At 30.0% G+C, this 15897-nt stretch overlaps 2 protein-coding genes across 3 annotated transcripts; one reads left to right on the top strand and one right to left on the bottom strand.

The window, feature by feature from the left end:
- Window positions 1-824: 824 nt before the first annotated feature.
- On the top strand, window positions 825-6841 carry LOC114178277. Of its 2 annotated transcripts, XM_028064095.1 has the most exons (9): window positions 825-1007; window positions 1090-1216; window positions 1315-1390; window positions 1486-1558; window positions 1657-1752; window positions 1948-1998; window positions 5154-5516; window positions 6342-6447; window positions 6547-6841. In XM_028064095.1, the coding sequence occupies exons 1-9, from the start codon at window positions 933-935 to the stop codon at window positions 6687-6689; spliced, it is 1110 nt and encodes a 369-aa protein (XP_027919896.1). In that variant the 5' UTR covers window positions 825-932; the 3' UTR covers window positions 6690-6841. The 2 variants fall into 2 exon arrangements, with proteins under 2 accessions (XP_027919896.1, XP_027919895.1); XM_028064094.1 differs by having other exon boundaries at window positions 6342-6841.
- Window positions 6842-7004: 163 nt separating this feature from the next.
- On the bottom strand, window positions 7005-11471 carry LOC114178279 (purple acid phosphatase 7-like). The gene is made up of 7 exons (XM_028064096.1): window positions 11166-11471; window positions 8474-8630; window positions 8281-8388; window positions 8058-8185; window positions 7748-7876; window positions 7470-7537; window positions 7005-7381 (listed from the first exon to the last, which is right to left on the bottom strand). Exons 1-7 carry the CDS (start codon window positions 11364-11366, stop codon window positions 7162-7164), a joined length of 1011 nt encoding a protein of 336 aa, XP_027919897.1. The 5' UTR covers window positions 11367-11471; the 3' UTR covers window positions 7005-7161.
- Window positions 11472-15897: the final 4426 nt, after the last annotated feature.

Genomic DNA, 15897 nt, shown 5'->3' on the forward strand with positions numbered 1-15897 from the left:
AAATTGTAAAATAAATTAGTCATAACAGTATAACATGTATTTTAAAGATGGAGATGTGGGAAGAAAACATGTCTGTTTATAGGAAGTAATAGCCTCTTAAGAATTAGACTTAAACTTATAACTCTCTCTATAACCTTTGTAATAGAGATATCTTACAAAAAAAAATACTTATCATCAAACACTATACATGATTAACCACCGTAAATCATAATAGATTTATTAATCCATAGCGGCCTCCACCTTAGCTCTAATTATTACTCTTGATAATAATTATTTAAATAATATACTTTTATAATTATATGAGAATATATTGGTTAGGATAAAAAGTACATGGGTTAGGATTAAATACGTTTTTAGTCCCTTAACCTTCAATAAATTTTGGAATTAGTTAATTTTGAAACTTTGGACCAATTTAATCCTCCATATTTCGAAATACATGGATTTAGTCATTTTAATCAAATTTTGTTAGGTTTATTTGATATTTTGTACGCATTTCATGATTGTATTTGAGTTGTTTATAATATTTGACACATTTTTGCTTTAATGTTAAATAAAATACTATTATGAAATGCGTTTGAAATGTAAAATAAACTTAACAAAATTTGATTAAAAAATTAAATTTACGTATTTTGAAAGATAAATGATTAAATTGGTTCAAAATTTTAAAATAGACTAATTTTAAAATGTACCGAAAGTTAAGGAATTAAAAACATATTTTGTCGAAGTATATTAAAATTAAATAAGATAACATGTTAATTTTTATTTATTTTTATATAATATAATTTTTGCGGTTGAATAGCTTAATCCCTAGGCCGTTGGTAACAAAGGTGTTAAGCAACTGTTACGCGAAGAGTAACCGATATGCCTAATTCCATACGTACTTAATATTTGAAGAAAGTGAGAGACACGACCCGAAGTTGAGTTTAGTAGTAATGTCCGAGGTTGATTTTGAACCTCAACATTCACGCCTCTTCATCCCCAACTTCCTCTCCCTTAACGAATGCAGAGTTAGTTTCTTTCTTTCATTGTTTTTTTTTTCTTTGCTAAAACCTTTGGTCTTTATACTTTCTGATTTTGATTTTGGTGAAGGAATTGGAATTCATCCACAAGAGTAGCAGCACCGTGGGTTACAGACCCAATGTCTTCTCTACCACTCTCTCCCATCTCATAGCTACCAATTCTTCCCATTTCGTCATTCCTTTTATACCCATTAGAGGCATTACATCAAAAACTTCATTTCCACCCAAATTTCGTCAATCTCTTTGAAATTTATTTCACTGAATTTGCCTTATTTGTTTTCAAATTTGGTGGCAGAAAGGTTGAAAGACAGGCTAGAGGAGTTTTTCAAGTGTGAGTATGAGCTCTTCATTGAATTCACTGGTTTAATCAGGTTGGTTACCTTTACCTTACTTCACTTCAATGTTTGGCTATTATTCTCTGTTAATATGCATTTTTACCATCTTGTTTGATGGTGCTGTGAATCAGTTGGAGCAAAGGAGCAAGCATTGGATGGCATAGTGATGATAACAGGCCCTATCTCAAACAACGCCATTTCTCAGTGAGTTCCATTCAACCAATCAACCCCATTTTAAGATATTGAGTATTTTTTATGCTACACACTAAAGCTTTTTCTCCCTTTTGGTAATACCATGAAAGGCAGTGTGCTATCTAAATACTTATGGCAAGGATTTCACTGGTGGGGTATTTCACTTCCAGGATGGTGAGCCCAAGTCAATTATGCCAAAGGCCGGGGTGAGTTTTCCCTATTTTTTTTATAATGTTATTTAATAAGTAATCTACTGTGGACGTTCCCGCGGTTCCATATGTTGTTTGAATTTTTTTTATTGAACTATAATTTGTTCATTAATAATTCGAAGTAGGAAAAAAACAAGTCTTTCACTCTGTTTATCTTTCTTGAACTTGAGAATGCTTAACTGTCTATTTCAGGATGTTGTGATGTACACAGCAGATGACCATAACATTCATTCTGTTGATGAGGTATATTCAAGTACTCTCTTTTCGGTTGAGCGTCTATTTACTTTGTTGTATTCTTACGCTCTTTATTAGAATCAAATCTTCATTGCCCCCTCCCTAACTTCTGAGCCAGGACCCCAAGAACAGACATTCTTTGAACTAACATGATTTGGCTTCTTATATTTTCGTCATTTCTCTTGTCAAAAACCTTAATGAAAAGTTGATCTTGATTATTGTCATCCCAACAATTAATTTCCCTAATTCAAGCATGGTTAATTTCCTTATAAACAGAATAACGATAATGACTGTTGTATCTGCAAGAAATTGAATTGATAACACATTACTAATTCATCCTGATATAATAATGTTTTTCAATAGTGAGTGTTGTTATCGATATAAAACCAGTGAAAAAGCTTATATGGTTCTTATTTAAAATATTGATGTTTGCACTAGTTGATTAGTTCCACTTTCATCTTGTCTTTGGAAAAACTTTTTAGGTGATGAACTCATACTTAGTACATATATCAGGGAAACTTAACCTAGTAGGGAGGACTCCACATCCACTTGATTTAAATATTTCATCTTTTGACATTTATATCTTACACCTACTGGTAAGATTTTCTCTTGATTGGATCCATGATTACCCATGGAATGGTCCTGGACATGATTAAATATACAGAGCAGATGAGCATTTATCAGAGCATAAAAACATCATCACAGCATCTATAATCAGAGCAGATGGAAAAGATAATCAAAGCATACGTATATATGAATTGAGCCTTACACTCGTATTTCATAAGACTATGCTAGACCGTCTAGTGAACAAGCAACACAATGTAGATTTATACTAGTTCACCCAAATACATCCAATTCTCCTTTAAGACCATTGCTTAAGAGGTTCCACTAATCAAATAAATGATTAAATGAGTACACAAACTTCTCTTGGTTATCATGTCTTAACCTTCCCCTAGATTAACATGTTTCTAATATTATATCTTTTGGAAAAATTTCTTGTTATGACTTGATTACATGTTAGGGTATTAAACAACGTTAAACAGTTAATTAGATTGTTTGTTGCTATATCTATGTATCTATTAGATGGTATAGTGTGTTTCATCTAGTGCAAAACACATACTAAAAGGTTCATTTAAGTATAACATGTATATATGCATATCAGATAAGCTTTGTCTAGTATTTTGTAATTATCAAAACTCTCTTAAAGAGACTATGCTGAGGTTAGATTGTTTAGGCTCTCAACCATTTCCTCCTTTTTATTGATGACAAAAGTTATTGTAATTATGGATAAGAAACCATATGAATATCATAGTATATGCAGAACAGGTTTATACTAAACAAATGCTCATATAAAGTTTTGTGAAAGACTTAAGAAAACAAGTAGAAGATGAAAACTAATAGAAGGTAACATCGAGACATAGTGTCAAAGACAAGAAAGAACATTAAAGAGTTTTCATGTTTCTACAAGTTCTCCCCTTTTTTTACAACATAAAAAGGGTTCAAGGAACAACATCATTGCGATGAGGGATATGTCTGATAATCAATCCTTTGTTCAAAGGTAACGACTTTAGCCTGAGAGATATGGGCTTGATGGTAGCCTTGCCTGTGTGTTAGTGCAACAGAGGAGGTGGAGTTGTTTAAACCAACTACATTTTGGAAGGTAGTTGTTTGTGCTGAGGTGACACATGGATACTAGCCATGCATGAAGAGATGGAGCCATTGCAGAAGAATGAGATATGGGAGCTGGTAAATCCACCCGAAGGCAAGAGTATTTTCTATAGCACTCAATATGCATGTGCAGGCCAACTTTATATATTTCTCATCTTACTCATTCTTACCCAATGTAGAACTTCCAACTCACTAATTCCTAATAATCTCTCCCTCAGGTACAAGTCTCTTTCACATCGATACACTTTTCCTGGTAACCTTTACTTGTACCATCATTTACCACATGGGACACACTTTCCTGAAATTCTTGTTAGCAAAATTTTTCATACAAGGAATCCACAAACCTAGGATTCAACACCCACTTAATATGCTACTTGTCTGACTCGTTCACTATGTGAGGAAATAAAGAATTATTTTTTTGATAATTGTCAAACGAATTATCTTCTCGTTATCTTTATCTGTAGTAATCAAATTATTTTAAATAAGGAATAGAAATATGTTGAAATGAATAGGAAGATTCTTAAGATATTTTTTCCTAATCACTATGGAGATATTGAAGATATTTTCATCTTAATTATCATTGTTTATAACATGTTGTGTTAGAATCATCTTGGGAGTGCGAGTAAACATTGATAGATAGCAAGTAGACAGTCAAGCAATTCAAAATAGTGACATGTGATAACCATGTGTATATTGCCTCCTCTTGTTCTCATGTTAACGTCTTCTAGACTTTGTCTTCTCTTCTCATATCATCTAGTCTTCAGTTTAGCTTGGAATGCATCTAGTATTCATTTACGTTTGGAGAGTGTCTAGACACTCACACCCGTGGATAGACTATGTGTAGCATCTATGCTTCGCGTAAATGTCTAGCTTCGGGTTGCATTGTCTAAGATTTGTGCAGCGTCTAGCGCTTTGTGTTGGATCGTCTGAGCTTTGCATAATATCGTTTAAGCTTCATGTATCATTATTTAATGCTTCACACTTTTGTATAGACTTTAATTTTTCATGTCTGGCTTTTCCTAATACATACTAAGTAGCTTTGATTAGATCAACCAAAACTATTTGTTATCAGTAAAACCAATGTGGTAATAGACAAGAATGTATTGATTGATATAAGATTATACTATACACGATAGGTAGTCAATCAATGTATTAGGTCATCTATGCCTTAACAATTTTGACTTAGCCCCTAACTTTTATTAACTTTTAACAAAATTGATAATAGAATAAGTACGTTTTTGTTTCTTTTGGAACAAATGCGTAGGCAGAAAGCTGTCATCTGTTCTACTTATTATTGACGGGATTAAATAATTTTTTTTTGAACAGTGACGGATTAAATAAATTAAGACTGATATAGGTAACAGTTGTAAATAAATTTGTTTTGGAAGAACTAAACTGTTGTGAAATCATTATATCAGGTAGCAAAGGGTAGTTCAATCTTCAAAATATACGACCTTATTAAATCTTTCTTTCTGATCTGAAGTTATCTTTATCAGATAACTGAAGGAGAAAGGCTCACAGTTGCTTTGTGGTTCAGTCGTGATGGCTCCCATGATGAGGACAAGAAGCTCATTTCCCTTCTTTCACAACACCTATTGCATAAGAACTTGGCTGATTCATACCTACCTTTGCCAGCATCCTGTAATATGTACTGGTTTTCTCTTGGCCAAGCTTCTGATTGCCAGTTCGGTTTTAATATATGCTGGGCTAGACTGCATGTTCTTGGATATGACATATATATTTCTCAAGACAGTGGCGATGACTGTGATGTCTCTGACTTACTGGTAAAGCCTGTGCATTTAGTGAGGGGAAGTGAGTTGCTAGATCAGGAATTTGTCAATATTATGCATGCACTTCAGGTAAAGCCTGTGCACCTGTTGCATTTTGCCACTGTTTATATTAGATGATCAAGTGTAAATGCACATGATTATAATACATCAAAAGCCTATACAAAGTGACCATGCTCTTTGCTCTTCTTTATGACCCTCTGTAAAAAGTAGTTTTTATAAATGCCACTGGTACTTAGTGTTGCCGTGCTAGACAAGGCAAAGAAAACTAACTAGAAATTTGCTCATGTGTCTGATTGTAGATATTATATTATTATTATTATTATTACTACTATTACTATTATTAAAAGAAGAAATTTGTTAAGCCAGATTTTTATAAAGAGGAGTTGGTTTACTTGATGAAGACTATCAAAATGTTTTGTGTAGAACAGTCGGACCATCTGTCAATATAAATGTGGGAAAGTCTTGCTTTTCAACATATGGAGAATGCTTTCTGGGAAGTATATGTTAACTCTCAACCTATTTGCATTAACCAAGACTTTTGATATATTAATGTTAAAACGAATAGAACTTAAATTTAGTTCGTTTTTGGACTTCTGTTGTCAAGGTTGTCTTGACGTGTTTCTAAGAACACGAGTAATATGACTCTATTTGAGCATGATAGTAGAAAGGCTTCTTAAAATTTCGAACTGTTTCCCACAAGTTTATTTAAGAGACTTAAAAAGTGAGGTTTCTTTTCTATTTGATTTGCATTTTATGATGTAATATGGTCCCTTAATTTTTCTTCAACTATGTCTGTTGCTGTTGTTTATGCATCATTGGTTTCTTGCAAATAATAATCTATTGATTTTGGAAAATTTTCTGGACTACACTAATTGATGGTCTTTACTCGAACAGGTTGTGCATTTCTATTGTTGGAAAGGTTCAGCTTTACTGAACAAGGTATCAAATACAGATTCCAAGGTAGTAAAAGTGACAGATGTGCAGAGAGAGAAAATCAGTGGTCTGAATTCTGTACTTTCAAATGATAATGATTTTGCTTCCAAAGTTTTCTGTAATACGCTTTCAGAAGAAAATGGGTACATTTGCTTTGACTGGTCAGGAATTCTGGCTGCAGTAGCTGCTTGGGAAGATTATGCATCGAACTTAAGCCAACAAATTCATTTACAGTTTCCTTTCTGGAAAATGCATGAATCCATCTACAATGTGCAATTAGATGAGCCATGTTCATCCAATAAAAGGTAATCACCTACAATTGAGCTTGGGTCAAAAATTTTGAAAAAGGCACCGGTTAAACAACTAGAAGATAGTTTCTGAAGGTTTGTTTTGATTACTCTATTCAAGTCACTGTGCTCTAGGGAGAAATGAGAAATGCGACTAACAGATGTTTCAAGATTTATCATAAATGTAAGTGTTATGCATACATACTTTATGCAGATTGGGTTAATCTCTGCAATTAGGAATGGGAGTATCCTGCTAACTGGAGCACTTTTGGATTTTTCGGCACCAATATTCAATACTAGGTTGCATAAACTACAAACTACAGTATGCCTTTGTTTCTTAAATATCTGTAGCAGGAGTTTAGGTACAATTTACATATTGCAAGCTCATTAACACGTTCCTACACTTCCTTTTCTTTTGTTTTTACATCACAAATAGTACATTTTTAAGTCGTCCGAATTTTCTGCCAGAGGTATCTCTACATATACTTTAGGTTTTATATCCAGGCTGCCAGTTTAGGTTCTTTGGATATGGTCCACGTATGCAAAGGTTTGCCAGAAACATCATAAAATATGATATCTGCATAGCTTTCGGTGATCTGCATAGACATGAAACCCTGTCCATCATAATACAATTTCAGTTCTTCCAAGTTCCATGGCTTGACATCACCTGACCACGCCTTTGATCCACCTCCACTTGTTAGAAAGTGAATTCCACTGGATTGTTCATGCAAACCACAGAAGCATGAATGTCAGAATTGTGATGATGTTGAAGCAAAACCATTTAATAGTAAGACATGCTTACCTATTTTTGTCAATTATGTGCTCCAGGCAGTGATCATGTCCATTTATGTATGCATCAACATTGTTTGCCTGCACCAATAGTGAAGAAACTAACTGGTCAGAAATTGTACATTTTCATGCCATGGTTTCAACAATAATCAGGGAACTGAAGTTTTAATATGGTCTCTGCTATTTGTCTCGTTATGATTTATGAATCTGATAATTTTCTTTTAATCTGATACACTTGCGGTTACCCAGACATTATATGTGGTTTTATATGTGAAAATTTGATTTGTTTACCTCCAATATGGGAAGAAGTATCTGTTTGAGCTCTTCAGTGTTACCATGATGCCCTGCACTGTTGATTGTATGGTGACCCACCACCATCTTCCATTTTGCCTTTGATTTAGCCAAAGTTGAATTAACATCCTACATAACAAGGGAATGAGAGGACATGAAAGACATAATAATGCAAATTCAATGTCTTTAACTTGGTAACAAGTTGGTAAGCCATGTCATAGTTTTGAATTGAGTTGATTTTAAAATGTTGAATACGAAAATGAGTTAATTTTTGTTGAGAAGAAATTTGGATTTGGAAGTTGTAACTAACCACCAAGAGTTGTGAAATGTAAGACATGCGAGGAAGCACGCCTTCCCAGTCATAGCTGTGTTCTCCTGGCTCCTGAAAGTACTCGTCTACAAATGGACTCGTGTCCACGAACAAAAACTCCACAATTTCTATAAACACAAAAGGACAATAAGCACCACTCACCAACAATCTATGTTTCCTTATAGAATAATGAAAATGAAATATTGATTAAAGAAATTTATACCTCCATCGAGAATAAAAGATCTGAGACAAAGCCATCTGCTATCTTTCAGTTTGAGAACAGGACTTAGTTGTGCCTCAACATCACCTCTGTAGTCATGGTTCCCAAGAACTGCCACAGTAAAAAGGAAGGTGAATTTGTTTTAATTTAATACATTAATTGTTTTTCTTTTAATATTTAAAATTAGTTAACTTACCACTGTACCAAGTCTTCTGCAAACTAGGGGCAGTGTATATGTCAACAAATGATTCGTAGAATGCTGGATCTTCAACCCCTTTTAGCCCATCTTCATAAAAATTGTCTCCAGTCGAGATCACAAAATCTATATTTAATTTCTCACCCACTATTCCCATCTACAAAATTAACCAATAATTATTACTCCATACACCAAAACTAAACAAAAAAAGAGAGTAAAAAATTATACAGTTGTCATGAACCAATCTAAACAATGTTATTTGGAATATTTGCTTGTACCTCTGAAACTCTTTAAAAATTAAAAGAGACGTGTATTTGAATAATTACTAGCATTATTATGTTGCATTGGAATATGCCTTGGAATATACACACAGATAGGCTTCATATTTTCAATGAATTTTCTTATTATCTGTCGACTAATGACTTTTGCTTTCCTGATATGACTTTTTTGTGCTGACAGACTATGGTGGGCTTAGAACAACAGAGTCCCATCTGCTAAATAAATTCTCAACTGAAAAAAGTATATCTTTTAATATATAGTGATATTTAATATCAACTTTACAAAAACAGATTTTTTTTTTCAAATTATTAATTATAAAATAAAAAATGACATTGATATTTCAATTTTTTCTTCTAGTATCTTGTCACTGTTAGTTATTTTCCATGGATAATGGATTCAGAATAAAATGAAAAAAAACATGTTTAAATATTTTTGTAAATAATAATAACTTCTTTACATCAAATGATATGGAGTCTCACATAACGATATATCATATATGTGAGTCCAACATAGATTTACGTTGGTCAATATCTAGTTTAACGTAAATTATTTTAACACTTATTTATCTTTTATCTGATATCCATTAACATTACATCTTCTCTTATTTGAGATAATCAGTCCTAAATATTTAATATAAGAAATCTCTTTTATTTTAGTGTTCATCAGTTTAAACGAAGACAAAGTTTACTTCTACATTGTTACTTAATTTTATATGATTTTCTTTTTGCAAGTATTGTGTAACTGGAATTTGTTGGAAAGTATAGTTTCACATTCAATCATAATCGAAATGTCAAATATATTTTATGCTCATTACCGGGACTGTTAAATTCTAGTAAAGAGACATATATCTTTATAAAAATAAAAAGTAAAATAAGCCTGTTAAATGTAACATAATGCTTATAATAGTAACTTTATTTTTTCTTTAGTATATGAATAAAAATATCAAACCATAGTTTAAGTGGGATGATGTGGAATGAAAAATAGCATATCTTTCACATCCCAAAGTTCAAAGGTGCCACGCCACTATGAAAAGGCAAAGGTTAATGGAGAAACATGTTGTTGTCATTATTTATGTAAAGAAAAATTATTTTTTGACACCATTTAATATTTTCTATAAAAATAAAATAGTTTCAATAAAAATTAATTTTTATATTTTTAGAAAAAAGAGAAGATGTATAGTAATGATGGAGTAGAATTAGATGGTATTAAGAAAAATAGTAATGTCAAAATAACATTGTCCATCGTATAATCAACAGAAGGCCGAGATACGTAGAATATTACATATAAAAGTAACTTATCAAAATTAGGTTATGCGTAACCAATTTTCAGTGGATGAGGGGTTGGAAGATAAACATTAAATAAAAAAAATGTGATAATGAATATATTTCTTTTTTGTAAATTATAATAAATTAAATATGGTAAAAAAATAACTTAAAAAAGTATGCAAAAAGCAATGTTAAAAATAACATAATATGGCAGAAAGAAAAAGGGAATTGAAAGGTAAAGTCAAGAGATTGTGATTAAAAAATGGTATCAGCATCTATATGCGAAGAATATGGAATATACCAAACTTACGTACTACTGATAATTCATTCAATTGGTTAAATAATCGCAACCTAAATTAATTATATATACTTAATAAAAAAAAACTCTCGTAAAAAACAAGTTTATCTGCACGAATAATCTAATGAAACTTTCTATATGATAGATGCCGATCTTGTACCAGAAAAAATGGTTTTACAAACATAGAATTTAGCTATGGTTCTATAAATATACATTTTTTGGTTGCTTAATCTCATGTTTATGAATTTTAATAAATGAAATCAGACCTGCATTATATATTTGATATGAAATATATAACATAAAAAAAAACGAATTTAACTTGATAAACTAACTGATTCAGACTAATCGAATCATTATCAATTTATAACCAAATAAATTCGATGATATAATTCAAATTGCCTCAATCGATTTTTCTCGGAAATTTTGTAAATGCTATCAATTTTTTATTTTTGTTTTTGTTTTTGAAATGGTTCAACTACATGTACATAAGATAATTGAAACTACAAACTTTTTTTGTTTGAACATACCGAAAATACGAAACTGCACTCCGAATAGTTAGCATCACCATTGCTTTTAGTTTTGAAGAGGGATTCAAAAACAAAATACTCATCGTATTTTCTTTTTTTTTTAATCTCTCTGGAGAAGTTTTTAAGTTTATTTTTGTTCATAAACCATGGTTAGAATTTTGGAGTTTGCGTAAAACGTTATATGGAAAGTATATAATCTGAGATATATATATATATATGATGTGAAGATAGAAGATGATTGATGCACATATATATTATTATGAGAAGGAGAATGATGAATTTGTAATGCAAAAGAAGAAGAGGAAGATTATAGAAAATGAAACCTGATTAGCTACGAAAGATTGATTATTTGTTCCTTTTCTTCCCCAATCTCCAATTACCAAAAACTGAAGAGATTGTTGTGATTTGTTAAGAGGGTGTTTGAATCTGGGAAGTTCAGCAACAGAAGGAGTCATCAATAAGAACAACACACAAGCTCCCAACACACCACGCAATATCATGTTTTGTTTTAAAGATAAAGCCATGGCTTTTTTTCTCAACAAACTATAACCCAGAAAGAGAGAAAACCAGAGAACCAGAAAACCAGAGACAGAGATGAAGGAGGCAAATGTATGTTATATATATATAGAGAGAGAGATTGTAATTTTATCTCATAAATTTAATACTCTTCAAATAAGTAATACTTTAAACTATATATATATATATATATATATATATATATATATATATATATATATATATATATATATATTTCAATTGAAGAAGACATATACGCTACGCTACTGTTGATTGATATATAAAGTAGACTATATCAGTAGTGGAAATTATAACCACAAGATCTATCATTTGAAACCTTTTTCTTTAAGAGGAAAATTAGATGTGATGTAAGTTTTGTTGGTAATTAAGGAAAGTGAGTTGTTTCATATTATTTTTGTTTGTTTTTAAGGTAGAGGTGGTGCACTCAAGAAAATAAGTCGTTATCTTATTGATAATTGATAGATTTTAGTAGTTTTACATAAATATTACAAATTAAAATGTTAAATATAATTTTGTCTTCAAATTATTAGAGAATAGTATTTTATTTTACGAAGGTTATGTATAATTACTTTTCCAACTAATAATAGCTAGAAATTATATTATAGGCTATGTTGCAATTCTGTTATGTCACATAAAAATCACTGGACACGTATACTTGAAAAAGACGATGGACATTATTTTCATAGTGCAAAAACTCAACACTTTTTATGATTTAGTTTATGAATGCAACACACTTTTTAATAATAATTTGAAAAATATATTTAATCTTTAAAATTACAATTAATTTTACCATATTATTCTGTTAAAAAAATTGTTAGTTAACATGCACCAGTCGAACTATTAAAAAGTTAAATATTTCCGATCAATTTTGTTTTATTTTTTTTAAATATTTATAAATTTGTTACAAAAAGTTTTGTAAAAAATTGTTACCAAATTTTTTATAAAATATTTTGTATCAAGTATTTTTTACAAAAAGTTTTGTATAAAATAATTATGAATTTTATAATCTTATAGAAGAAGTAATTTTATCTACAAATTAAAATTCTTAAAAAACAAAAAAAAAAAATCGTACAAAAATTTATAAGAAAAATCTTAAAAAATTTTAATAATGTGGGTTAATATCAATATTTATTTCTATTCTACGCGTAGCTTGATATTGTGATAATTTAAACTATTATTGGTTTCTTCTAATGAATTTTAATGAAATTAAAAAGGTAAAACATAAAAGTTAGATTAAAATAAGGAAATGATAATGTATATATTAAGTAAATAATAAGGACAGTCCAATTGTTGAAGAAAAGAATTGCGTACACGATTAGTTAATATACATAAAGCTTTCTGATGGCAACACCACAATGCAACTCATTTCACTATACTATTTTTGAAGCAACTATTTGGATTCCCATCCAATGCTATTTCAGCGTCACATTTTTTTTTAATTTATTAAAATTGAAATAAAAAATAATTTAAAACTTATAAATTTTATAATTTGAATACTCAGCATTTACAATTATTATTATAATTAAATAATTCAGCTTTTAAAATTAATAAAATTTCTTTAATTAACGATGTCAATTAATTAAAGTTGAAAAATATTTGCATAAGTGAGATTTTAATATATGTATATATATTAAATAAAATTTAAACAAAAGAAAAGAGAAACCTGTATATCTACTTTAATCTGTTTTGATAGATTAGAAAGAGATAGGTCAAAAGAAGATAAACCGTTAAATATATATATATATATATATATATATATATATATATATATATATATATATATATATATATATATAATAATGAGACAAAATATGTAATATATCCTCAAAATTTGGATGTCATTTTAATATTTCTTTTCTTTTTAGTTTGATCTGCAATTCTAGAATAAATAATAAAAAAGGAAAACTCATTCAAATTTTGTTAAATATAATTAATTTCATTTTTGAAAAATAGTCTTTTACAAGTAATTGGTAGTTTTATATCCATGTTTGATTCCGAATGTTAGTTAGAAAAATGAAGATAATTTTAAATTTTAAATTAATAAGAATATTAAATGAAGCTTTCATTGTTTTCTCTGTTTTTTTCTTGTTAAGATATCTCAAAATGTGATATCTATGGACCTAATAATTGTTTTGACTAGCAAATCTTCGCAAATAATAAATACATGGAATTTTACGTATAGAATCCACAAATATTTATTGTGCAATTTTTTAATTATAGACAAAGTAAATTATAAAATTTTAGGATTTAAAAATAAATATGAAGATAATAATTAAAAATACTAAATATAAATAACATAAAGATACACTACTAAAAATTCTCATATTACATAAAAATTTTCTTACAAATTTGTTAAAAAAAAATTGCAAGAAATTTTTTTTTCTTGCTATTTCTTTTAAGAATTTTAATTGGTAGGTAATTCCTTCATGGGTAATTATTTTCTACAAAATTATAAAATTTGCAAATATTTCTTACAAAATTTATTGTGAAAAATGTTTTATACAAAATATTTTGCAAAAATATTGATAGCAATTTTCTGCGAATTTTTTTTTTTACAACAAAATTTATAAATATTTTCTATGAAAAATTTAAAACAAAATTGGTAGGAAATATGAGTTTTTTTGAATATTAAGATTATTCAAATATAAACTCATCTTTCTCACCCGATTCACTCTTATCCTCATCTAACAATTTAAATTACTTAGTTTAATGGTTCACGAATTTAATTTGATTTTCATATCAAATGGAGAAATCTTAAATCACTGAAAAAGATCTCATCTTGATAAGTTTATTATGATGACTCTTGTTCTTATATTATAATAAGATGCTTGATATATTAATTTTATCTTGTCACATATCTTTTGAGTAATTAAAGAGGATTTGAGTTAAGTTTAACATGATAGGATAAGTTCTCCCCTAAATTAACACATAAATTTAAATTATAATAGTAATTAAAATATTAAAAATATATATTTTATCGTTCAAATATAATTTAAAATTAAAAAAATAGTAATGATTTATTTAATTAAAAAAAGAAAAAATAATTATGAACAAAAATAAAATTTGTCCAATATCTTATATGCATTTATGCATATAATTATTGAGATATAATTATTTAATTTTTTTTAAATACTGCTTATAATTTTAAAATATTATATACTTTTTATAGTATAAAAACTAGTTATATAACTTATTCTTACAAGGTCGAAGTATACTTCGTAAAGTCTTCTAACAAACTTCAATAGATTCACGTCCTTAAACTCAAAGGGTACCCGTTCTCAAACGTCACAGATAGGAAGTGAGGCCTGCAAAAGACACTTTGATGCCAAAGTCGGTATAGGATGTCAGAGAATAAATGTTGATGAATATGTAACAAGAAATGAAGCTGGAGTTTCCACTGATGTCAAAAGTAAAAAATAACAGACGTCAAAAGCCAGGTTGTTGGTGGATCCATGTTTATCTAAGTTGAACCTGACTCATGTTTAATCGAGTTGCACCTAACCACACCAAGACTAGGTAAAATTGAGTCAACCCTGAACCAAGTTGAGCTGAGTTTGCCCCATCCTAGTTCAAGCTAAGTCAACTTGGGTCCAGGTCAAGATAGTTTGAGCTTGGTTGAGTTGAGTTGAGTTGACTAGATTAAGTTAAGTCAGTCCAACCGAGTCGACTAGGGTCCAAGTCAAGTCAAGTCAGGGTGGGATCGCGTTTAACTGAGTTGGGCTAGGCCTATGTTAAGTCAAGTTTAGTCGGGTCCAATTTGGGTTGAGTAATGGTCGAGTTGGACCTAGATGAGACTAAGAGAAATCAGATTAGGTTAGGCTAAGTTTAGTTGGGTTGAGATATCGAGTCAATGTCATGTCTAATTAAGTTGGGTTAATCCCATGTCAAGTTGAATCGAGTCTACGCGAGCTCATGTTGAATCAAATTAACCCAAACCCAAGTCAAAATATATCATGTTCATGCATTGGATGACAACCATTATTCATTAAGGTATTCAAACATGTTAGAACAAAGAAATTTTGTCTTTTTTATGTACTAATTGAAGTTATTGTCATTTTAATGTACTAATTGATGTTATTACCTTTTGTCCATCAATTTTACAATCCTTAATCATTGCATTTGTATTAAGGCCGAATAGTACCAGACCTCGATAGAATTCTATACCTCTTTTATCCTTCAACATGACCCATACTAAAGATTGAAGGGCTGGTATATTGACCAAGGCTGAATAGTACTCGATCTTGGTAGAATTCTAGGTCGGATACTATTTAGCCCCATTTAGACAATCTCACACATGGTCCTCAGCCTTGGCAGAGTCTTAGAGCCGGATACTTAGTCCAACTTATGACTAGTTCCCAAGATTTAGCAATTATTTCCCTTGGTCAGATACTTGTTGGACCATTGATGATGGCTTCTTCTTGTCTCCATTGAAGCTTGCATGAAGAATGAAGGCTCCATGGATGGTGTTGGATGTGGAAGCATGAAGGAAAGAAGCTTAAGGTGTTTGATTTGGTGTAG

Source organism: Vigna unguiculata, chromosome 3 (assembly GCF_004118075.2).
Source record: "Vigna unguiculata cultivar IT97K-499-35 chromosome 3, ASM411807v1, whole genome shotgun sequence".
NCBI lineage: Eukaryota > Viridiplantae > Streptophyta > Magnoliopsida > Fabales > Fabaceae > Vigna > Vigna unguiculata.